This window comes from Vulpes lagopus, chromosome 23, assembly GCF_018345385.1.
Source record: "Vulpes lagopus strain Blue_001 chromosome 23, ASM1834538v1, whole genome shotgun sequence".
Classification (NCBI taxonomy): domain Eukaryota; kingdom Metazoa; phylum Chordata; class Mammalia; order Carnivora; family Canidae; genus Vulpes; species Vulpes lagopus.
This window is the reverse complement of record NC_054846.1, coordinates 62,895,565-62,920,212: the sequence shown is the minus strand read 5'-3', so window position 1 is coordinate 62,920,212 and position 24,648 is coordinate 62,895,565. Positions and strand designations below refer to the sequence as shown.

The 24,648-nt window shown below is 36.6% G+C and overlaps 1 protein-coding gene across 4 annotated transcripts in view; it reads left to right on the top strand.

Moving 5' to 3' along the window:
- The window catches only part of FOXJ3 (forkhead box J3), a 141,754-nt gene that overhangs the window by 83,780 nt on the left and 33,326 nt on the right, over positions 1–24,648 (top strand). For 3 of the 4 annotated variants that reach the window (XM_041738114.1, XM_041738116.1, XM_041738115.1), the window contains 2 exons: positions 3,413–3,496; positions 20,673–20,774. In XM_041738114.1, the coding sequence (XP_041594048.1) occupies positions 3,413–3,496; positions 20,673–20,774 (186 nt within the window). The remainder of the gene's footprint in view (positions 1–3,412; positions 3,497–20,672; positions 20,775–24,648) is intronic. The other variant, XM_041738118.1, reaches the window with a different exon arrangement.

The window sequence follows — 24,648 nt, the reverse complement described above, 5'->3', positions numbered from 1 at the left end:
TTAAAGTATATATAGTACAGTGGAATTAAATACACTACCATTGTTGTACAATCATCACCACCATCCATCTCTAAAACATTTTCATCTTTCCAAACTGAAACTATAACCATTAAGTGGTAATTCCTCATATTCTCATCCCCCACCTTATGGCAGCCACCGTTCTACTGTCTGTGTCTGTGGCTTTGTCTGTTTTAAGTGAAATTATACAATATTTCTCTCTTTGTGATTGACCTACTTCACTTAGCATGCATGATGTCTTCATGGTTCACTTATGTTACAGCATACATACATCAGACTTTCTTTTTATTTATTTAAAAGACTTATTTTAGAGAATCAAAGGATTTAGAGAGTCAATTAGGAGAGGCAGAGGGGGAGAATCCTCAAGCAGACTCCGCTCTGAGTGCAGAGCTCCACATGGGGCTTGATCTCACAACACATGAAATCATGACTTGAGCTGAAACCAAGAGTTGGGCGCTTTCCCTATTGAGACACTCAGGTGCCCCAGAATTTCCTTCCTTTTAAAGACTGAATAATTTCCCATTGAAAAAAAATATATATTACATTTTATTTATCCATCTATTGATGGACCTTTGAATTGCTTTACATTTTAGATATTATGAATAATACTACTATGAACATGAGGATACAAATATCTGTTCAGGTCCTTGCTTTTGGTTCTTTTAGGTATCTATCTAGAAGTAGATTTGATGGATCATATTAATTTTTTGATGAGCTGCCACTTATTTTCCACCGTGGCTGCACCATTTTACATTCCGTTAGTGATGTGTAAGGGGTCCAGCGTGTCCACATCCTTGCCAACACTTGCTGTTTTCTGTTGTCTTTTTTTTCCTAATAGGCCTTCTAATGGGTGTGAAGTGGTATCTTGTGGTTTTGATCTGTGAAGGGAGATGTTGAGGTTATTTAATGCAAACCTGTGATTTCACAGATGAAATTCAGACAGTGGGTTAGCAAGAGCTACTTAAGGTGGAGGATTTTACAATTTCTTTCTTTTTCTCTTTCTTTTAAAGATTTTATTTGAGAGACAGTGAGTGAGAGAGAGCACACGAACAGGGACAGAGGGAGAGGGAGAAGAGTACTCCCTGCCAAGCAGGGAGTCAGTCCAGTGTGGGGCTCTGTCTGACACTCCGGGATCATGACCTGAGCCAAAGGCAAATGCTCAACCGACTGAGCTAAGCAGGTGTCCAGATTGTACAGTTTCTTTTGTGAATAATTTCAACTGTTTGTGTTTGCATTTGGGCATTTAGGGTTTTTTAGTATTTCCTAAATAGTTCAGATTATGAACAATTTTTTTCTTGATATATTTGTGATAAATTATAGCCAATCATATTTTGTGTGGAAGTATACTTTTTTATGGTTTTATTAAAATGTTTAACAATAAGTCAGTCTGGTGTATGGACACTGAGTGGTTTCCCCAGGTTAATACATAAATCCCATTAAAAACAATACTAAACACTGGAAATTTGTCATTTCCATGAACAGTGGATTTTAAGCTATTGTCCTGTGAGCATTGGTATTTTTCTTCCTGCTTTATTTATCAACTTATGTAACAACTGAGTATAAAACTTTTTTCCGCCTTTGTTTATTTGGAAACTTGCTAGCTGAACTTAAAATCGTTTTCATTTTTGGTGCTTAATTTCTGTAACATGTACATTTTATTACATGGTTGTTAGCAAGCTTATATCGGGTCTGGTAGACTCATTAGCTGAAACTGCAGTGACTACTTTGAAAAGATATGGAAGAAATCTTCTGGTAATGGCTGGGTGATGAAATGAGTGCTAAGTTCAGGTACCAGCTTACGCTAGGATCTGGGAAGGCATGGTATGATGCCCTGTTCTCTTAAAATTGTTGACAGTTTGTTCACATGCTTTTCTCCCCATTTCAGCAAGTGTTTATTGAGTACTTACTATTGTCTGACATTGTGCCTGGCACAGTAGACATAGAAATGAGTTTCCACCATCAGGAACTCAGCCCGGAAAGGATATAAACCTATAAATAAGTTTATAAATGTTAATTGCAATCAGTTGTCTAAATGGTATGGAGATCTTACAGAGGGAGAGAGTCACGAGTTTTTAAGGATAGTAGGAGGATCAGAGGAAGGATTCCTTTAGATAAGATCTGAGCTAAATTTTGAAGGTAGAATGTGAGGTTGTCAGTGGTAGGGTAGATATTATAGGCCGTGAGATCAGCATGTAGGGCAGGCAGAGCTGTGTGAAAGGACATGGTATGCTTAAAAAACTCTAAACAGCTAATTGATGTTGGGCACAAAGTTTGAGGATTGGTAGATGAGCACTTTATTTCCCCTCATTGTCAAATACTGCCTGTAAAAGGAGCCTGGGAAGCTGAAGTGCATCTCTCCCTTCTTTCCTTTTCTTACTCTCTCCTTCATTCCTTGCCCTCCTCCCTCAAGAGTGAGTGAGTGAGTGTGTGTGTGTAAACAAGTAACTGAGCAAGAAAGGAAGTTAAGACCTTGATTCTGGTTCTGGTTCTCAATACCCTTGGTTGAACAGACCATTTCTTTTTTTGAGCTTTGGTTTCTTCATCTGTATAATAATGTGCAAATGCTGGGATCCCTGGGTGGCTCAGCGGTTTGGTGCCTGCCTTCAGCCCAGGGCATGACCCTGGAGTCCAAGGATCAAGTCCTACATCGGGCTCCCTGCATGGAGCCTACTTCTCCCTCTGCCTGTGTCTCTGTGCCTGCCTCTCTCTCTCTCTTTCATAAATAAAATAAAATCTTAAAAAAAAAATAATGTGAAAAGGTATACTTTTCAAATATTTTTTTTAAAGGAATCACAGTTTCTGAGTGCCTAGAACACAGTAGGTGCTAAATATGTATTTTCAAATGAGTAGTCTAAGAAGTTGTTTCTAAGAGAGGATAAATATTTTAAAAGTTGTAATAGAATAAGCAATAAAAGATTTATGTACAGACCATTGCTTCCCAGGATGCATTTATTATATAAAATGTGTTCAGGCAGTTTGTCCTTATAAGTTACCATTTGGATTTGTGAGGTCCCAGAGCGTAGTCTCTTTATACATAAAACTCTATTAGATTTGAATGTCATATGTTGTAGTTACCATATTTGTGTCCAATTAAGAATCCGGATATATTTTAAAAGTGTGTTCATTGCACTGCACTTTGGCTGTGCCAGAAGTTCTCAGACCTTGATACTTCAGATTACGATTTTTTTCTCCTGCAATATCTAGTTGTAAATGGACTTTTTTTTCTTCGTATAAACTTTACTTTTCTTGAAGCTAGTTTATCTTCTTATGCTACTTTTCCACTGTTGTATCTGCAGAATGTTTGCTTTTGGAGCAAAGGATTATAAAAATCCATTTTTAATGGTATGGGGTTGCTGTAATATACTGTTAATGTGATTTCTGTCTTTACCTTTAGGGGTCCTACTGGGCAATAGACACCAATCCGAAGGAAGATGCGCTGCCTACTCGGCCAAAGAAGAGAGCACGATCTGTAGAACGGGTAAAAAGCTCTTTATCACAAATTTAGTATGGTAGGGTTTATGTCAGTAATACAGGTTTTTAAATTCATTTCCAGTATGACAAGTACAACCTTAATGAAGGTAATATGTTATTTGTATAGCATTTCTGTTGTTTGAAAGCACTTTCAGACTCATTTTATTTGCTTTTAATAGCCCCTTGAGTGAGGTAGGCAGTTTAGGAATTCCATAAAAAGTTTGTTTTGTAATTAGGGCACAGCTAATGTGAGACTTGAATCCAGGTCTCTTGAATTTTAATTTGGTGTCCTTTCCTCCGTATCTACAACATTGTAGACTGGTTTTATGTAACAAAGTTACTGCCTTTCACTGCAGGCAATCAGTCTGATTATATTGAATTTTCCTGATTGTCTTCAAAATGCTTTTTCCTGCTTCCAACCATGTAGTAATAATTTTGTGTACCAAATCCTGTTTATATGTGTTGTTTGTATAAGATCATTCTTGTAAATTTGTAGTTGTTGTTTGTATAAGATCATTCTTGTAAATTTGTGGTTAAAATTAATTTGTAAGAGTGGAAGAGAAAAGGAGCTCTAGTTGATATCCTAAGTTATTTGTTGCAATATACTTTTAGTCCAGTTTGGCTGTCATCAGATATTAACTTTACCTTTCAGCTTTCACCAATCTGTATTTTCATCATCTCAACTAAAACACATATATGCACCATTCTACCTTACTATTCCTTAAGACTCATTTCAGATGTTAACTATCTTGTGAAGCTTTTCCTCACTTCTTTGTGTTCTTGTAGAATTTTTACAGTTTTTTTTTTTTAGAGTTTCCCACACTTTGTAGAATTTCTACATTTGTCTCCTTCACTGGACTCTGATCCCTTAAGAGCAGAGAAAATGTATTTGTATCTCCAGTGTTAGTATTTTTCACAGCTCATAATAAGATCGTAATGTTTGCAGAATAAATCGGGGCAAAGGGAATAAGATGAAGGAAACTGGGTAATAATTGGTCAGATAAATTTCCTTAGATATTTATCCCCATTCCTGGTAGAGAGAACTTCCCAATCTCAAAGATAAGGACCTTACGCTGGGTGTAAGTTGGGATCAGGTAAGCTCGTGAAGTATAGCAGCCATGGGATATTTGGTAAGGCAGATTTATGGAGCCGGCGGTGGGAATTCAATATTCCAGTACTTATCTATATTGAATTAGAGGTGAACTCTTAGACCAGAATGGTTTTTGGTTTTATACATACCAGTTTAAGAAATTAAAGTTTAGTATTGGTGAGATGGTCTTCTGGTAAGTTTTAAGACTGAGATGTTGATGAACCATGTATGTAATGGTTTGAGAAGGAATGAACCTCAGTTCCTGTCCTCCAAATTCTGCCTTTTAAAAGAGACTTAGCTTTAATTGGACTTTAATTGTGTGAGGACATGGGGTAGAAAACATTTAGCATCTATTGCAAGAATTTGAAGAAAGAGGAGAACTATCCACATTGTCAACCCACGGCATCAACAGCATGTATATCTTGGAAAGCTGAGGAATCATGGTCTTCTCCCATTTGTTCTCTTCTTCTGAAGTTCCTGGAACTTGAATTATTTTTGGAAATTTGAATTGGTAGGTGGATTGACAACTGTGCATTCCTTTTGGATGTCAACTCTGAATATTATTACCTTGTTTCATAGTTCTTAGAGCAACCACTCTTTACTTTTGTGAGTAATTTTTTTCCCCTGAAGACCAAATTACCTGTTTTCCAGTGAAATTCATAGAAATAAAGGATTCTGATTTCAGAAGTATGTTTTATATACAAAGCATGTATTCTTGAATGTATATTTTGGACCTGTATTTTCTACTGTTTATCTTTTTATCTTCATTTTGAATTGAAAAGCATGTAAAAGTTTCAACAACTTACCTTTGTAGTGTAGTCTCATAAGATAGCCAGTCTTTTGGTTAGTACTATTGATAATTATTTTGGCCTGAGCTCTGTATTGGTTGCTCTGTAGGAGAGGAACTATATTGAAAGATTCTAGCTGTAAACAGACTACATATAATCAGGCAGACAGATATTGTTTAATAAATATTCTGAAAGGCAGTCTTCTTACAAAATATCATTTCTTGCTCTGACAAACTAGTTACGTTTGTATTTTTCATTTAGAGGGTTTTTTGGGGGGAAGTTGAAAGAAGGTAGTAGTTTTGTTAGAACAGAGATTGTATTTTAAATGACCATTGGGATTTATCTAAGGAAATGCATATGATAGTCAAATAATGATGGTTCTGAATATATTTATAAGTTTAAAGTCTTCTTAAAAACTAAACATGAGCCATCAATTGAAACTTTTTAAAAAAAGATTTTATTTGAGAGAGTGTGTAAGAGCCATCACAAGCGGGGCGGGGTGGGGGGAGGAGTAGAGGGAGAAGCAGACTCCCCACTGAGCTGAGAGCCTGATGTGTAGGACTCTATCAGATCCTGGGATCATGACCTGAGCCAAAGTCAGACGCTTAACCGAGTCACCCAGACACCCCATAAGTTGAAACTTTAAAAAAATTGTGTTTGTTTTAGAAAGAGCAAGTGAGCAAGGAGGGAGGGGCAGAGAGAGAATCTTAAGCAGGGTCCTTGCCCAGGTGTGAGCCTGAGGGGGTTTGATTCACGACTCTGAGATCATGAGCTGAAATCAAGAGTCAGACATTTAATTAGCTGAGCCACACAGGTACCCCTATTTTTATTGTTTTAAGTAATTTCTATACCCAGCGTGCTGCTCAGACTCACAATCCTGAGATCAAGAATTACAAGCTCTCTTAACCAGTCAGACACCCATAAACTTTTAAAAGTTTTAAAAATGCAGATGGTAAGTATGTTGACATCATTGAAAGTTTATTAAGTTTCTGAAATATTTTTCTCAGAATTCTATGTGAAAAATCAAAATATTTTACACATTTTTGAAGAGAGATGAGCTTTTAGTGGGACAGAATTGGCCTTCTAAACTGCTAAAGAGAAAGGATTTTTAAAAATGCAAGTAACCATATCTTTATGTCCTAAATGAAAAATAAAGAATGATAGTTATCTCCAACCTAGTATTTGTAATTCAGTTCTCTGGACCACCTCCTTGTCCCTTCCATTTACATGAACATAAGCCCATGTTCTGTCTTAATCATTACATGATTCCTTTCTTTTTTTCTTAATCCTTTCATATATAAATGTTTCTCATTTTCCTTTTTCTTCTTCTAACCTCTTGCCACTTTTTCTTTACCTTAAAATGGACCTAGAGACCTTAAAAATATTACTGAATAAAATTTAGTTTGGTGACATGAATAGACTCCTTTAGAAGGAGTCCTTTGTTTCTCTTCTGGCTTTATAGTTTACTTGTTCTTGTGACTTTTGGCAAATTGGTTTTTGTTTTGTTTTGTTTTTGAGTTTCGGTACTTCCATTTATAAAATAAGATGGAAGTCTCAACAGCTACTTTGAACTGAATGTTTGTGTTCCCCCAGAATTCATGTTTGAAACCCTAATTTTATTGTGATAGTATTTGGAGGTGGGCCCTTTGGGATTAGGTCAGAAGGATGTAGCCTTCATGAATGGGATTAGTGGCTTTATAAAAATGGGCCACAAAGCTAGCTAGCTCTCTTTGCACCATGTGAGAAACCAGTGAGGATACCTACTAACAGGGCTCTCACCAGAACCTGACCGTGTTGGCACCATGATCTTGAATTTTCTGCTTCTGGAACTGTGAGAAATACAGTTCAGTTGTTGATAAGCCACCAAGCTTATAGTTATTTTTTCTAGCAACCTGTGCTAAGACAACATTGTAAAATAATAGATAATTATATTGAGTTTATGTGCCAGATGCTTTTTATTTTTTTAAAGATTTTATTTATTAGAGAGTACATAATGCACATGAGTGGGCAGAGGGACAAGCAGACTCCCTGCTGAGCATAGACCCTGACATGGATTTGAACCCGGGACTTGATCCCAGGGCTCTGAGATCGTGACCTGAGCCAAAATGAGACACTTAACCGACTGAATCACCCAGATACCCCCCAGATGCTTTTTAAAGAATTTTAAATATATTAACTTTTGTAATTTTTTAAAAAATATTTTATTTATTTATTCATGAAAGACACAAAGAAAGAGAGGCAGAGACATAAGCAGAGGGAGAAGCAGGCTCCATGCAGGGAGCCTGACGTGGAACTCGACCCCAGGTCTCCAGGATCACACCCTGGGCTGAAGGCGGCGCTAAACCTCTTGAGCCACCTGGGCTGCCCTAACTCTTGTAATTTTTATAGTAACTTCAAATAATGAAACTTATAGGTATGGATATTAAGTAAGTTATCAAAAGGTACTAAGGCCAGTAAGTACCAAGGCCAGGATTATGAACCTGGGTAGCCTGCCTTTAGAGTTTATGCTGTGTACAACTGTCCTTTCCTGGCGTTAGTGTTTGCTATGTTGAAGACTACAACAGTGAATCAAATTTCAGATTTCTTTTTATATATGCATATCTTGTGAGCTAATGGTCCATGATTTTAAAAGAGAATCCCCACATTTAATGTACGTATATATAAAATTTATATTATGTACATACATACAGAGACACGCATATACGATTAGGGCTTAAATATGATTATAAGTGACGAACAAGTATTAACTAATAAATCTATTAGACCAGGCAAGGATAGCTGAAGTGACTCAAAATAGATAGTGCTGCCCTGGAAAGGCCTCTGGGAAGAGGATTGAAGCTTAGCATGTAACTTTTTTTGCATAGAAATAGTAAAGGAAAAAAAAAAAAAAGAAATAGTAAAGGATGTTGTTCCACTTGGAGAAAACAGTGTGCATGATTGATTGGCAAGAAGTGCAGGTGGGCATAATTGAGAACCTTTTTAACTATCATGTAAAGTTTAGGCTAGGGTGTGGACATTTAGATAAGGAGTAGAAAGCCTAAAGCCTTGGGATTAAGGAAGTTACTTTGATTTGATAGCCTGTAGTGTTGAGAAATGAATCAAAACATTTAAGAAAGATATCTCTCTTTATAAAATACTCTTTGTAAGAGGAAGATGCTGTTTTTTCCACTGCCCTTCTAGGTTCCTGGCCCCCCTCCTCCTTAAAGAAAAACAAATTTAATTACATAAGTACTTATGGGAGTCCCACAAAGATATGAGACTCAGGGCAGCCAGGCATTTGAGGTTTATAAACCATCCTGGGTTACGGAAAGACATAGGGGTTTGGGTTTTCACAGAAGAAGGCAATTCACAGGAAGATGGGAGAAGAGCAAATGTTTAGTAAATAAATGTTTGCCCTGTCATGCAGATAGGTATAAAAACTTATCTGTGGTAGTGACTTTCTTCCTGATACAGGCCCCTTTCTAATTTCTTTTGGGCAGTTAAGGAGCAGGAAGTAAAAAGTTTTTCCTGAGTCTCCTGGGTCTGGTTTGCCTTCAACTAAAAATAATCCACATTCCGAAATGGCTTGTTCTGAGGTGGCTTGTTCTGAACCCCCTCAATGCTGAGTAGATATCATTGTAAAATGACAATGGTCTGGGCTAGGGATATATGCATGAATTAGTAAGTTCTCTAGAAGAGCAGCATAGTATCCAGTCTCTTACTATGTATTCATAATTGTGTGAAATGCTGCCATTTTACCAGTTTCATTTGATACAACTTTGTTTTCTAGATACTGTGTGTCAGGCATTGTGCTAAAATGTTATGTGGTATCCCAAGAACAATGAGACATGATAAGACACAATTCTAGCACAAGAACAAAGTGTGTATAAAAAATATTAGGAGAAAATACAACACATTGCTATATGCAGAGGAAGGAGACATTTTTTTATTGGGACTATCTGGGATGGCTTCTTATGTGGCTTGGCTTTCAGGTGGAGATTGCAGCAAGGCAGGATAAAGGAGCATTCACTAGCACACAGTTCTTGAGTGTTGAGTGTCTGCTCTGACCAGGCACTGTATTTAGGTGCTGGGGAAACATTATTTAACAAAACAGATATTTTCTGCATTCCTGAAGTTTATATTCTGATTGGAGAGGGTGCAGATAGGGAGATAAGAGATCCATGATCAAAGAAGATAAGATATAGGGGTGGAATAGTATCAGGTTTGCGAGAGAACAGAGCAGTTCATTTTATCTGGATGAGGTTTTCCTCTTTTAAATTTATTTGCATTGGGGATCCCTGGGTGGCTCAGCACCTGCCTTTGGCCCAGCATGATGCTGGAGTCCTGGGATTGAGTCCGTGTCAGGCTCCCAGCATGGAGCCTGCTTCTCCCTCTGCCTGTGTCTCTGCCTCTCTCTCCCTCTCTATGTCTATCATGAATAAATGAATAAAAAATGTTTAAAAAATAAATTAATTTGCATTATTTTTGCCATTTATTGAGAGAGCACACCTTTTACATTGTAAGCATAGAGCTAAGTGTTGGGGGAATAGTGGTAAGCAAGACAGACTTTCCTTTGAAACTCTTAGTTAAGCAGGAAATCTAAACTCATAATTCATAATATTGCTTGTCTCAGCATAATTAATAGTTCCCTATTCATTCTAAAAATTGCATTTGGATGATAAATTGTGTGGTCACTATAAAAGATAAGGGTCTTGAGAACTTTGGACCTATAAAGCAGAGAACTGGTGTTTCCATGAGGCCTGGTAAATGGACAGAAATAAGGCAGATGAGGGTGATTGGCAATGTGAAAGAGCAAGGGGAATTACATGTACAAGCCTAGTTGTTTAAAAAAAAAAAAAAAGTGCTCAAAGAGGCACCTGGGTAGCTCAGGCAGTTGAGCATCCAACTCTTAGTTTCATCTCAGGTCATGATCTCAGGAATCATGAGATCAAGACCCGCCTTCTGCCCAGGGTGGAATCAGCTTGTACCCCTCCCTCCCTCCCTCTTTGTGCCCCTCCCCCGCACCCCCCAATAAATAACTTCAATAAAAAAAGTGCCCAGAGTTTTAAGGAACTGGCTAGTCTGTATGGCTGGAGCATAGAGTCCAACGATAGTAATTTCTTTCATTTTTTCCTGTCCTATTAGTTTCTGTTTTTATATTGATTAACAAATATTTTCTTTAACCATTTGCATTTATTTTGGTTTTTTAATTTGGTTTTGCTTATTCTGTTCAACCAACGGATATATTGATGAAAAGTGCCCTGCCTACTAGAAGCTGCTTTAGGGTAGAAAAAGCAAAATTAGCTGGATATTACCTATGGAGATTTTCTTGAAGACTGGAAAACTGAAACTGTTCCAAGGGAACTGAATGTTAAGGAACAGAAAAGGGAACTCCTGTTCTAAGCACTTCTTTGTAAAAAAAAAAAAAAAAGAGAGAGAGAGAGAGAGAGAGAGAGAGAATGAGTGCTTCAGATGAGTATAGTTCATCTCTTATCATGTTCATAATCACAGAAACATATTCTCTGTTCATTCTTTGATTGCCTTCCCCCCTTCTCAAATTTTAATCATGTGTCTTGGTCATTTTGTAGTAGTATTCTTTGCTTATAGGAATCTGTTATACTAAAGCTGTGTGAGGCACATTCAGGGGATCCAGGGGGTCAAAGCTGTGTTCATAATATTAGATGTTCTTTGCTTTTTTTACTTACAGTTTTTCGGAGGCTATATGACCTGTGATTTTGTAATAGATTGAATGCAGAAGACTTCTGTTAACCAAAGCATTAAAGCAGCTTGTTTAAAAATATAAGATAATGCCATTTTTCTAAGTTTTTTTATTTTCTCACTATATTTTTCATACAAAATATGTTAACACGCAGTGTATCATTGTTTTAAATAAATTAATAAATTTTGTTTCAGTTTAAATTTCTAATAGGTAAATACAAATAGATATAAGTCACATAAATAAAAGCTCTTTGGGAACCTCAGTAACTTGTAATAGTGCAAAGGAGTCCTGAGATAAAAAACATTTGAGGACTGTTGTGCTAAAGGAAGATTTCCTGTCTCTCCCAGTAGACATTCCTTTTGAGAAAAGAAGATCCCTGCCAAGATTTGAGTTCTGTTGTGAGTAGACAAGGAATTCAGTACAGGTAGTTTGAGGGGTGATACTAGGAAGGTGGGGTGATTAGCAAGTCAGTTATCACCGTGAGCACTTAATGCTCAGTCCAACTAGGAAACACTGGGAGTTCTGGATAGTGAGCTGTCAGCTCTTCCCCTTCATTGAGTGATGATGTTACTAGAGACATTACCTTTTTTGTGCTTCTGGCCTGCCCTGCACAAAGCCAAATCATGTTCCCCAATTGGAAAAAATATGCTCAGGTAGAGAGGTACAGGTGTTTGTAGTAAACAGGCTAGAGATGAACACAGAGGAGAATGTGGTTGCTACATGTCCTCTTTTCTATTGGTTGAATATATGTGTGTGTTTTCAGATCTGTGTGCACTTTTGTTTTTCACAGCCTCTTGCATTTTCACAGCCTTTGACTTATTTCTTAAATTGGATCTAATCCAAAAAATCTTTTAAAAATCTTTTGTCTCTTCAAGGTGTATATGGGCACAACCGTTAAATTAGTAGACTAAGGGTGCATTTTTTTTGAGTATATTGTTTCTTGTAATTGAAAGAGACTCTTCTGGTCACTGGTTAGTGTTTGCCTGAGTGCCTCATTCAGGGTTTTAAAATAAGTGGGCAAACTTAGTATTGTCATAGAAGAAGCTGAAATGGTTGTATGTAACTTGCTTATGGGTAACGAGGGCACATGTTTACTGTATTTCTGTTGTATGTTTGGCACTGGTAAGGTGCTTTGAGAGTTCTGAATAGGAGATAATGCCCCTGGGGTGCTGCCAGTGGTAGGAAATAGAAATTCTAAAGACAAAAACATCCCCCTCCCACCCCCCCGTAGATTGTGTTCTATTTTGGCAGCATTTAATCATCCAGAGTTGTTCTGTGTAAAAACATAATAAAATTATAAGTAAAATCAAGTCATGTTACAAAGTCATGGATTACATGGATTAGGGGAAATAGAACTTAGCTAGAAGGTTAGGAGACCTAGTTTTAAAGTTACTGTATTATAATTTAGAGGTTTAATTTTTCTGGCCATAGTTTCTTTATGTATAAATGTAAATGACAAGCTTGTCAGCTGTCAGAGCCGATAAGCTCTTTGGGCCCTGGAAATCCCACAAGTGCAGAGACTCCAAGGTAGAAACATACCTGGAATCTTGAGAAACAACGAGATCGTCACTGTGGCTGTTCTAGCTTGTGGAGGAGGGAAGAGTAGTAGAACTTGACATCAAAGAGATAAATGGGAGTAGGAGGAAGATTGTGCAGGGCCTTGTATGCCTTTGTAAAGAGTTGGGTTTTAGGCCAAGGGAGGGGTAGGGTAGAAAGCCACTGGAGAGCTATAAGCAAAGTAGTGATATAATGTGACTTACATTGTAACATGAACACTGTTAGCTGCTCTAGGAGAACAGTGGTAGAAGCAGGAAGACAAGGAGGAAATTGCTGTGGATAGTTCTTCTAAAATCTTACAATGCATTGTTGCGGAAATTACTTGAGGGAGTAAAAGCCAGATATATAGAAGTATTGTATAAACTCACTATCTTAAACGTGTTGGCCTCTGGGGGGAAAAAAAAACCATACAGTCTGCAATTATCCAGCTTTTATTGGAACAAAGATGGGGGCATACACATTATTTATTTTTAAGTTGTGTGTGACAGTTCAAAGGCGATTACAAGTTTAATCAAAAAGTTGACTGGAATGGGACACCTTGGTGGCTCAGTGGTTGAATGTCTGCCTTTGGCTCAGGTCTCAGGGTCCTGGGATTGAGTCCCGCATTGGGCTGGGCTTCACACCGGAAGCCTGCTTCTCCTTCTGCCTATGTCTCTGCCTCTCTCTGTCTCTCATGAATAAATAAAATCTTAAAAAAAAAAAAAGATGATGGATGGATAAATAGAAAAGAGGACCTTCTTCTAGGCAGGATATTCTACATTTGCTGCATATCTGAGATTGTTGTCATTTTGTGACTTAGTTTCTGTCATTGTTAGAGTGGTTTTGTTGGTTAGGTGATCCCCTTCTGTGTGCCTTTTATCTCTGAGCCTGAGTCTGAGTAAGGGGGGATTCGGTTAAAGGTATAGGTGAGCAGAAGGAATGCAATCTACATTCCTACTTTTAGAACTGAAAAAAAATTTTTTATTTCAATTGGGTAAACATGTACTGAGTATACATCATGTGGGAGGAACTACATGTTGCCTCTAAAAGGTAGGTGTGAATAAAAGTTCCTGGGGGTTATAAAGCCAAGAAATCCTGTCCAGTTAGAGATTATAGGCTAGAAGTGTTTTTCATTAGTTCATTTGGATGAATGGGTAGGATGTAGTTTTCTGCTATTTTACAATACTATTGAGAGATTGTTTATATACAATTCATCAAATAAAGTTTATAGTTTAAGGAATTTGCACATGCGAAATTATCACCAGTGTCAAAAGAACATTTTAGTCACCACCAAAAATTTCCTCATTCCTCTTTGTCATTCATGCCTTCTTCCATTTTCCTTGCCAGGCAGTCCTGATGGTGGCGGGCATGGGGTAGGGGTACTCTGGGAATTGAAATCTTAAGGATATTAATTATCCAAGTGTTCTGTTTCTTCATTCATTAGTTCTCTATCAGGAATGTTTTTTTAAGTTTTCAGCGTAGGGGACCTGGATATTTCCAGTTAGATTTAATCCTGAATATTTTGGTTTTGAAAGCTGTATATTTTTTTAGAATCAGTTTTCCAGTTGCTTGCTTCTAGTATATAAAATTAATTTTTAAAAAATATTTTGTTCATTTTTTAATGAGAGGCAGAGAGAGAGAGAGAGAGAGAGAGAGAGAGAGAGGGAGAGAGGCAGAGACACAGGCAGAGGGAGAAGCAGGCTCCATGCAGGGAGCCGGATGTTGGACTCAATCCCTGGTCTCCAGGCTCACACCCTGGACTGAAGGTGGCGCTAAACCGCTGAGCCACCCAGACTGCCCATAAAATTAATTTTTATATATTAACTTTGCATCCTATGACCTTGATAGTTTTAGTAGTCATTTTTATAGTGCCTTGGGATTTTCCAATTAAACAGTTTCCTGTCCTCCTTCTTACTCTTGTTCTTTCCCACCTTATTATAGTGACTAGAATCTCCAGTACAGTGTTGAGTAGAAGTGATGAAAGTGGGCATCCTTTCCTTATTTCAATTTTTTTGGGGAAAGTGTTCAGTATTTCAGCCCCATGTGTGACATATCTGTTGGGATTTTGTAGATACCCTTTATTAAATTGAGGAAGGTCTCCAGTAAGCCTAGTTTCAGAGAGTTTTTAATCATGAATGGGTGTAGGATTTCATCAGATTTTTTCTATACAAATTGAAATGGTATAGATCATATGGCTTTTCTTCATTTTGTTAGCATGTTTAATTACACTGGTTGCATTTTGGTTATGTTAAACCTTGTGTTCCTTGGATAAAGCCTACTGTCATGATATATTATTACTTTCATATATTGTTGGGTTCAGTTTTCTCTACGTTGTTAAAGAATTTTGCATCTGTGTTCATGAAAGATTTGGATTTATAATTTTCTTTTGTAATGTCTTTCAGGTTTTGATGTTAGGATTATATTGGCCTTATATTGGGGATATTCTTTCCTCTATTTTCTAAAAAAAGGTTTCTGTAGATTGGTATATCTTTCTTGAATATTGGAGAAAATTCATTAGTGGAAACCATCTGGCCCTGCAGGGTTTCTTGTGGGTAGGTTTTTGATGTTTAATTTATTTGATATGAGACTATTAATATTTTTTCTTTTTAATGCCACTTTTGGTAAGTTATATTCTTAAAGGCATTTGTTCCTTTGATCTAAGTTGTTGAATTTGTTGGTATAAAGTGGTTTATGATATTTTAATATTTATAGAATCTGTAGTAATAACTCTTCTTTCATTCCTGAATTTGAGGATATGTATTTTCTCTTTTTTTTCCAGGATAGCTCAGTGTTTCTCAATTTTGTTAGTCTTTTCAAAGAACCAGATTTTGTCTTTGTTAAATTTTGTTGTTGTCTGTTTTCTATTTTATTTCTGTATTTATTTATCATTTAGTTCAAAGTATTTAAAAAAATTCTCTGGTGAGTCTTACCTGACTCATGAATTACTTATATAAATGTGTTATTTCCAAGTATTCCAAATATTTGGATATTCCTAGATATCTTACTGCTTTATAATAAAGTGTTTTTTTCATTTCAGCTTTTACATATTTATTAAAGACTTATTTTGTGGCTCAGCATGTGTTATATTATAGTGAAATATCTGTGTGCACTTGAAAAGAATATGTATTCTACAGTTGGATATAGTGTTCTCTAATATCAATTAGATCAAGGCATTTTGCTAATGCATGCCAGTGTTTTTCTTACTGATTTTAATTGGTTTTTGCTTCATGTAATTTGAAGCTCTTTTATTAGTCACATTTACATTTTATTTTATTTTAATTACTTATTCATGAGAGAACACAGAGAGAGAGAGGCAGAGACATAGGCAGAGGGAGAAGCAGGCTCCATGCAGGAAGACCCAAGTGGGACTCCATCCCAGGACCCCGGCATCACACCCTGAGCCAAAGGCAGGCGCTCAACTGCTGAGCCACCCAGGCATCCCTATCAAGTGTTTTTTAATCGTTTGGTATACTCTGTCATAAAGTCTGTTTTATCTGCTATTAATATAGTCATTTCATCCTTATGTTTACTGTTTACAGTGTATATATTTTTTCATGTATTACTTTCATCTCCTCTGTGTCTGTATGTTTGAAGTTGTGACTATTGTAGGCTGCAGTTAGCGGATTCTTTTTTAGTATCTTTGATAATCTTTTTAGTGGAGGTTTAGATTATTAACTTAAATGTAATTATTGATATTGTTAGATTTAGGTCTTCATTTTGTTTTCTGTTTGACCTCTATGTTTTTAGTTCCTTTCTTTCCCCCATTCCTGCCTTCTTTTAGATTACTTAGGTGTATTTTAGGTTTCTATTTAAATTTATCTATTGGCTTTTTAGCTATAGATTGGGACTTATATATTTGAATTCCAGTATATGTTCCTAACCTTTTGTAGTCTACTCAGACATAATAATTTACCATTTCATATAAAATGCAGAAATCTCTTCCAACCACATGGGTCCCTTTTGCCCCTTTTCTCATCATTCCTTCCAGTTGTAATATGTATGACATCTGCATATATTGGAAGTCTTGTAAGACAATGTTACAAATTTTGCCTTAAATAATCATACTGTTTTTAAAACCTAAGAGGAAAACAAGCTTTTATATTTACCCAGATGTTTACCATTTCTGGTGCTTTATTTAATTCACTTCTCAAGGTTCACATTTCCCTATGCTGTAATTTACCTTTAGCCTAATGAACTATCTTGCAATATATGCAGGTCTCTTGGCACCAGATTCTCTTAGTTTTTGTTTCTCTGAAAATGTCTTTCTTGTGCCTTCTTTCCTAAAGAATATTTTCCTATGATATACAGTCTAGATTGAAAGGTTTTTTCTTTCAGTACTTTAAAGATGTTTACTTTCTAATGACCTCCATCATTTTTAAGTAAAAAAAGATTTATTTGAGAGAGAGAGAATGAGCAGGGCAAGGGCCAGTGGGAGAGGAAATCCACAAGCATACTCCGTACTGAGTGCTGAGCCCAACTTGGGGCTCCTTCCTAGGACTCTGAGATAATGACCTGAGCTGAAATAAAGAGCCAGCCACTTAACTGACTGAGCCACCCAAGTGCCCTGACCTCCATCATTTTTATGAGAAATCTGATCATTTCCAATCAGTGTTCTTCTATATGTGATACGCCATTTTTCTTTTGCTGCTTTCTGTCTTTAATTTTCAGTAGTTCAATCATGATATATCCAAGTGGGATTTTTTTTTAAAATAGGTCTTATGGAGGTTTACCATGAGATTCTCAAATATATACATTTGTCTTTAAATGAATTTCTGAAGTGTTCAGTCATCAATCCTTGCATATTTTTTCTTTTTTTTTCTCTTTCCTCTCCTTCCTGATCTCTAAGTATGTTACACCATTGAGATTATCCCATAGCTTTCTGATGCTCTAATTTTTTTTAATCAATCTTTTTTCTTTTGGTCCTTTAATTTTTGTTGCTCTGCCTTTGAGTTCACAGATTCTTTACTATTTTATCTCCATTCTAATATTAAGCCTATCCTCTGACTGTCAAAATACAGATAATGTAGTTTTCTTTTGTAAATTTTGATTCTGTTCCTTTTTATATTTTTATTTTCTCCACTAAGATTTGCTTTATTATGTTTTCATTCAAGTGTGCTTCGTTTTTGTTTTTTACTTTATCTCATTGGCATGATTAGAATTAGCTACTCTAAAGTCTGTGTCTCATAATTTCAATATCTCAGTCTTCTTGTGGTAGGCTACCATAGATCATCTCTTCTCTTGACAGTGGGTTGTCTTTTCCTTGCTTGTATGTCTTGTAATTTTGGATTGTATCTTGGCCATTGTAAGTAATAATGTTTTATAGATTCTGGATTCTGTTACAATCTTCCATAGAATATTGGTATTTCTGTTTTAGCTGGCAGTTAACCATGTTAGTCTCAAACTGGTAAGTTCTCTTTTCTATGGACAGTGGTTCCAATTTCGGTCTGATTCTGTAAGTCTGTCTGCTTTTTTCTAGTCTGCATTTGCATAGTCACAGGTCAGCCTTTTGTGACTTGTGTGGTGTTTCATACATAGTATTAGAGTATCCCTTTTGACATTCTACCCTGTTCAGATTCTGTTCTCTCTTTGATATCTGGCAGTGTTTACCTGGGTTCTTTTCCCTAGTTCCACCTGACAGAAAGACAACTTTAGCTACCTACCTCCACATCTACTGCCCCGCCTTGGGGCAAAGCTGCAAGAAACCAGGAAACTGAGGCTAGTGTCTCCAAGTTTTGACTTCTTTCTATATCTGCCTAATATATTTACTCCTTGGAATCCTCTGCTTGTTGTCATCTTATGCTCTGTGCCTCCTTCCCTCACCCCCTCCACCCAGTTTGTAGTTGTTACCAGCAGAAGGTTGTTCTCTGGGATATCACACCACCATACTGGAAGTAGAACTTGAATGGGTAGGATTTTGATTTTGACAGGGAGTAAGAGGAAACACCAGAAAGGATCTTTCATAAACTGACTGGTTCCCCCAGATTAGACTCATTGATACTTTCTTTGTCCAGAATTTGAGTTTTGGCTACAATAACAATAGTTATCAAGATACATTTTGGGATACCTAGATCCCCTGGCTTTATTAATCAGACTGTTTATTGTCTGTCAGTGTGCCTGTAAGTAAAAATATATGCCACACTATTGAGCATATCAAAGCATGTTGTAAAGAGAGTGTTGTTTATTCTCTAGATTGAACCAGACTGAAGTGTCCATAAATAATATTTAATTAAAAGATTTTTAAAATTTACCATCTGATTTATAATAGCTGAAGCTATGAATCTAGCTTTGTAGGAAAACAGTGTCTCATATCAAATCTGTCCCTTTTCTCATTAATCACTATTAAATATCCCTCTGTTTCAAAGATCCTCAGCATCAATAGCAGATATGTTCTAGTAGTCAACAGGCTGGCCCTTACTGTGTTTCAGGTATCATGCTGAGAGCTTTGCATAAATTATTTCATTAATGCTCTTAACAGACTTCTGAAGGAAATGACATAATCCTCCTTTTTATAGATGGGTGAAAGAGCATAAAGGTTGAATAATTTGCATGCCATCATACAGACACATGCTTGCTTCTTCCTACCAGTGGCGAGGAGTGAGAAATAGTGAACAAATAGTTGGGATTGGAGATGACTCAGTTAAGTTAGAGGAACATGAGATACAGTGTTTTAAAGTAATCTTATATGTTAATTCAGGTTTAGCTAAGTTGACTGGCACTAGAATTGAGGCATAGACAAAATCGTCTTTGTACTTCTTCCACTTGTATTTCTGAAGCCCTTTGCCACTTTTGCCTCACTCTCAATGTGTACCCATGTACCCAGCACAAAAGTGCTAGATTCTATCTTCACATGGGGTGGGGCGGGGGGCGGGGGCTTGCCTTTTCTTTTTTTCATTTCAATCAAACTGCGTGTCCCTACCTTTTGTAAGTTGTCTGAAGAAAAATATTCATGATGAGGGATTGATAAGTAGATTAATCTTAGAAATATGTCTTGGTGAAACTGCCCTCTTTTTCATTCAGTGTGGTGTTTTAAAAATGCATCCTCACTTGGGACCATATATGGCTTTTTGGGGGGGCGGGCAGAAGAGGAATATACATGGAACTAGCATCATAGCCACACATTGTTTATGTCTATCCTTCTTCAGCTTTGGCATTGAAGTTGAACACTCTTGAGTACTCACCAAAGCCATAAATCATCTCTTACGAAAAAAAGAAGTTATCACCATTTATACCCTGGATTCTAAATGTAGAATTTTGACCTCCATGTTAGCTCTATAAACAATGTGTATGAAGTTGTGTTACTCAGATCTGTTCTATTGCACTAACAGATAAAGGAAGAAAAATTAAGCAGCTGAGAACCTTAAATCAGAGATTTATTTCTTTCACATAATTAGAGCTGATAGATTAGACAGATAACCAACCAGCTGTGTTCTACAAGTTCATTCAGATGTTTTTGTTTCTTCTCATCTTTTCGATGTTCCTAGGGTATTTCCCTTGGCTTTTTGATTAAGCAAGTTTACCACCCCATATCTGTGTCCCAGCCTACAATAAGAGGGAAAGACAGAGTGGAAGACAAGCAGGTTCTTCAAAAAGGTAGACAGAAGTTGCACATATCACTGTTGCTCACACCTGCTTTACACAAGTTAGTTACGTGGCCACTTGTACACCTTAGTCACATGGCCACAACTGGTTGCAAATGAGGCCTGGAAAGGTGGTAGTAGCAGAGCCGCCATAAGTCAATAACTATAGGGTTTTATTACTAAAAGGGAGAAGATGGAAAATGGATATTAGATGACTGCTAGCAGTCTCTACTACAGAAGTTTAGGATTTTTGCTCAGCTGTTCCACAGTCAGTTAAAAGAGCTGGTTCAAAGTAGCCAAACCAATGGACTTTGTGATATCAAGTCAGTACCATATTAAAATACAGTACAAGAGATTTCAGTAAGGATTTAAATTCATGTTTTCAGAAACAGCACAAAGCTGGATGTTGGAGAATTTGATGAAATACCTTCAAATTGTGTTAAAGTTGCTGGATATATAAGCTAATGATTATTTATTTTGTTCTTGTATTTTAGGCCTCAACTCCATATAGCATAGATTCAGATTCTTTGGGAATGGAGTGTATTATTTCGGGAAGTGCCTCTCCAACTCTGGCAATCAACACTGTGACTAACAAAGTAATTCTGTTTTTTTAAAACACTTTTGAAATGTCATTGAATAATACGTTTAATTTGCCTTTATAATAACAATAGAGTTTTATATGATTGCATTTAAAGATGATACAAATTTGGCTATCCTATACATGGGAGCTTGAAAGCTTGAATCCACAATGTTTTGAGGTATACACAGTTAGAAGAAAATATTTCTCTAAAGAAGTTGGAGGATGCTTATTGGGAAGCTCTATTTAATTTAAATTCTTGCCACTGCCAGTTCCTATTGATAGAATTTTTTAGTCAGTAATTTGTTGAATCAATTTGTTTCAAAAACCGTTAATTACCCCTCTAAATATGTGCTTGAAGAAAAGATTTTCAGATTCCCAAGGAGTTAACAGAATCCAGTAAAATGAATAATTTAGACAAACTTGTAGAGTTCTTTGAATGGTGGTCAACCTATTTCATGATACTCATATTCAAGTGTAGGTGCATATCCAGAGATAGTATGTAGTAGTCTGCTGTTTTTTTCCTTCCTTCCTTTCCTTCTCTTTTTTTCTCTTTCTCCCTTTCCCTCTCCTGCCTTCCTTTTTCCTCCCCTCCTCTCCCCTCTCCTTCCCTGTCCTTTTGAAGCAAGAGTCAGAACTTCAAAATTTCATGCAAGTCATTAGATACCTAGTGGGATATAAATATCTCTTCTTTACAAAGTAATTTCTTAGGCTCATCTTTTAAAACCTAAAAAGTCTCTGGGAGGTTCATGAAGTAGCTAAGTTTTATGCATGTATTTCCTCCCTTACTAAACCATGAGCATCTTGAAGCCATATATGTCTCACAGTCATGCTCCTTCTCACTTTCATACCTTGCTTTTACCCTCCCTTCCTTTCCCCCTTACTTACACTGGTTTTTGGTTTATCTCTTCCACTTTATCATGCACACACATAAACATACACCTATGTATATACATAACTATACTGATACAGTATACATAGATTCTTTTTATTTGTAGAAGGGTAATAAACCAATACAAGCAGATTATCATCTTAGTGGCTGATCGGATTTACAATTCAGAAAGGAAATTGGCAGCTGAGGTATAGAGTATTGATTTTTTCCAAATACCAATTCATGGAATGATTCTATCAGAATCACTTCGGGAAGGCATGTGTATGTGTGTGTTTGGTGGGGCTGGTGGTAATTCTAAGGTTTTACTGAAGGCCTGCCAACTCATTTATTTTATACTTACGGATAGGGTTTAAAAATATGTACTTTAAGAAATCATCCCTAATGGTGCCAACTAAACTTGAGAATTTCTGGTGGAGCACATGGGTTAGAATCAGAAATATCCAATACTATTCTTTGCAGTAGTACAAGTAGGAGATACTGAGGCCTAAACATAGATAGTGTGGTTATTAGGAAACAATCAGGAAATAGTAAAGCTCGGACTTCATTATGAAATAATATGGGGGTCAAAGGAGCTGGAGTTTTCAGACTTCTGCTTCCAAATATGATGGAATAGCTACTATTAGATTAGATTAGACTAATCCTTCTATCTACATAAAATACCACCATCCCCACTACCAATAAAAAAGAGGGGAAAGACACTGGAGAACAGAAAAGCCAGGACTTCAGGGGCGAAGATCCCAGGAAAAAGGGAAATACATTGAGATAAGCCATGCATATTTCCCTTGAGACATTTCTCAGTTCTCAATGCATGGCATAGAGGCTGAACAGAAAGCAGACACCTAGACCAGTCATTGAGCTAGGAAGATGAAAACTGGAGTTTGAAGCTATCAAACAGCCATGACTTGAGGACTGAGATCCTCGTGAATCTCAGTAGTGAGTTCAACTTCTTGCAAGTAATATTGACTTAAGGCATTTACTAATTCTAACTCCTGTATTTGGGCTTAGGCATAGAAACATGAAGTGGATTTTTCACTACTCAGATTTAAAGTCTCAGAAGGAGGGAACAAAATTATTGTTCATGATCTTCAAGGAGGAAGGGATCTATGGTAAACCCTCCAGGCTTTCAAGTCAGTACCTCAGAAGGCTTCTGTGAGTAAGAGTAAACCAAAATAGACCAGCTTCAAATTGTTACTAGGGTGGTCGCTAATATTTTTCAACTTGCCAAAAGAAAACTAAATCCTTTATGGAAGAAATAACATCATCGTGAGTTTTTACAAATTTTCATAAGTAAGATTTCCCTTTCAGTCAAAAATTGTAGACATAATAGAAAACAGGACCAAATAAGTAACAAGGGAATGGGTAAGGAAAGACAGCATAAACATATTACAAGTGATCTACTAGATACTGATTTTGAAATAACTGTAAGAAAATAGTTGAATCATGGAAAATTTATCAGCGATTGGAATCTGTATGGAAGAATCAAGAGGAAACTCTAGAACTGAAAACGATAATAATTGAAATTAAGAATTTGATACATGGGTCTAATAGCAGATTAGGTACACCAGAGGAGAGAATAGTAAACTGGAAGAACTGTCAGTAGAAAATATGTAGATTGAAACACAAAGAAAAGCAATGTAAACACAGGAAAGCTTAAGAGATCAGTGGGAGAGAGGGGAAAAGGTCTAACAAACTTGTTATTAGGTTTAGTGGAGAGGAAAAAGGAATGAAGAAACAATATATTAAAATTTTTAAACTGATGAAAGATAACACAGTACAGATTCTAGAACTTCTGAGAACCTAAAGAAGGATTAATCAAAAGAAAACCTTATCAGCCAAAGAAAATCAAGTTGCTGAAAAACAGAGATTAAAAAAAGTCTTAAAATTAGAGGCAAAACCAGGCAACTTCAAACAACAGTAAGCCAGGCACTGATTTCTGAATAGAAATGATTAAACACCAGACATGAGAATGAAATCTGTATAGTGCTGAAGGAAAATACTGCCAACCCAAGTTTCTACAATTAAAATTTCTGTGAAAAATTAAGGTTAAATAGATTTTTACAAAAACAAAATCAGAGAGAATACGTTACTAGTACACTAGTATTAAACAGCTAAAGGGAATTAATTTTTTAGATAGATGGAAATTATCCTGTGCTGAAAGAATGATGGACACCAAAAAAGTATGTCTGTTTATAGAGCTAAGTATGTATTGACTGTTTACAATAGCAGTTCTGTTACATAGTACAATACCTTTGAGTCTAAAATAACTGTAGAAGTTAAAATACATGACAGTATTCAGGTAAGGCAGGAAGAAATATGATCGACCCTTGAACAATGTAGAGTTGAAGGATGCCAAGGCCCCGCCCCACCTCCTGCACAGTTGAACATCTTTATAAAGCTTTTGACTTCCCCACAACTTAACTAATAAATAGCCTACTATTGACCAGAAGCCTTACTAATAACAAAATAGTTGATTAATACCTGTTTTGTATGTTATATACTGTTATTCTTACAATAAAGCTAAAGAAAGTGTTAAGAAAATCTTATGAGAAAAACATTTTTGCACTACTGTCCTGTTTATTAATTTATTTTTAAAGATTTTAATTTATTCATTTGAGAGAGAGACAGCCCCAGGATCCCACCTCCAGGATCCCAATCGTGACCCAAGCCAAAGTCAGATATTCAACTGACTGAGCCACACAGGTACCCCTATTTATTTATATTTTTAAATCAAAGTCTTCACTCAACATGTGGCTTGAACTCACAACCCCGAGATCAAGAGTCGCGTGGTCTACCTACTGAGCCAGCCAGGTGCCCCAGTAACTGTGCTGTTTATTATATATATATATTTATATATTTATTAATTAAAGGCAGGGAGGAGCAGGGGGAGAGGGAGAGAGAAAGAGTCTTAAGCACGCTCCATGTCCAACCCTGAGATCATGACCTGAACTGAAATTAAGAGTCAGGCACTTAACCATCTGAGCCACCCAGGTTCCTCTGTACT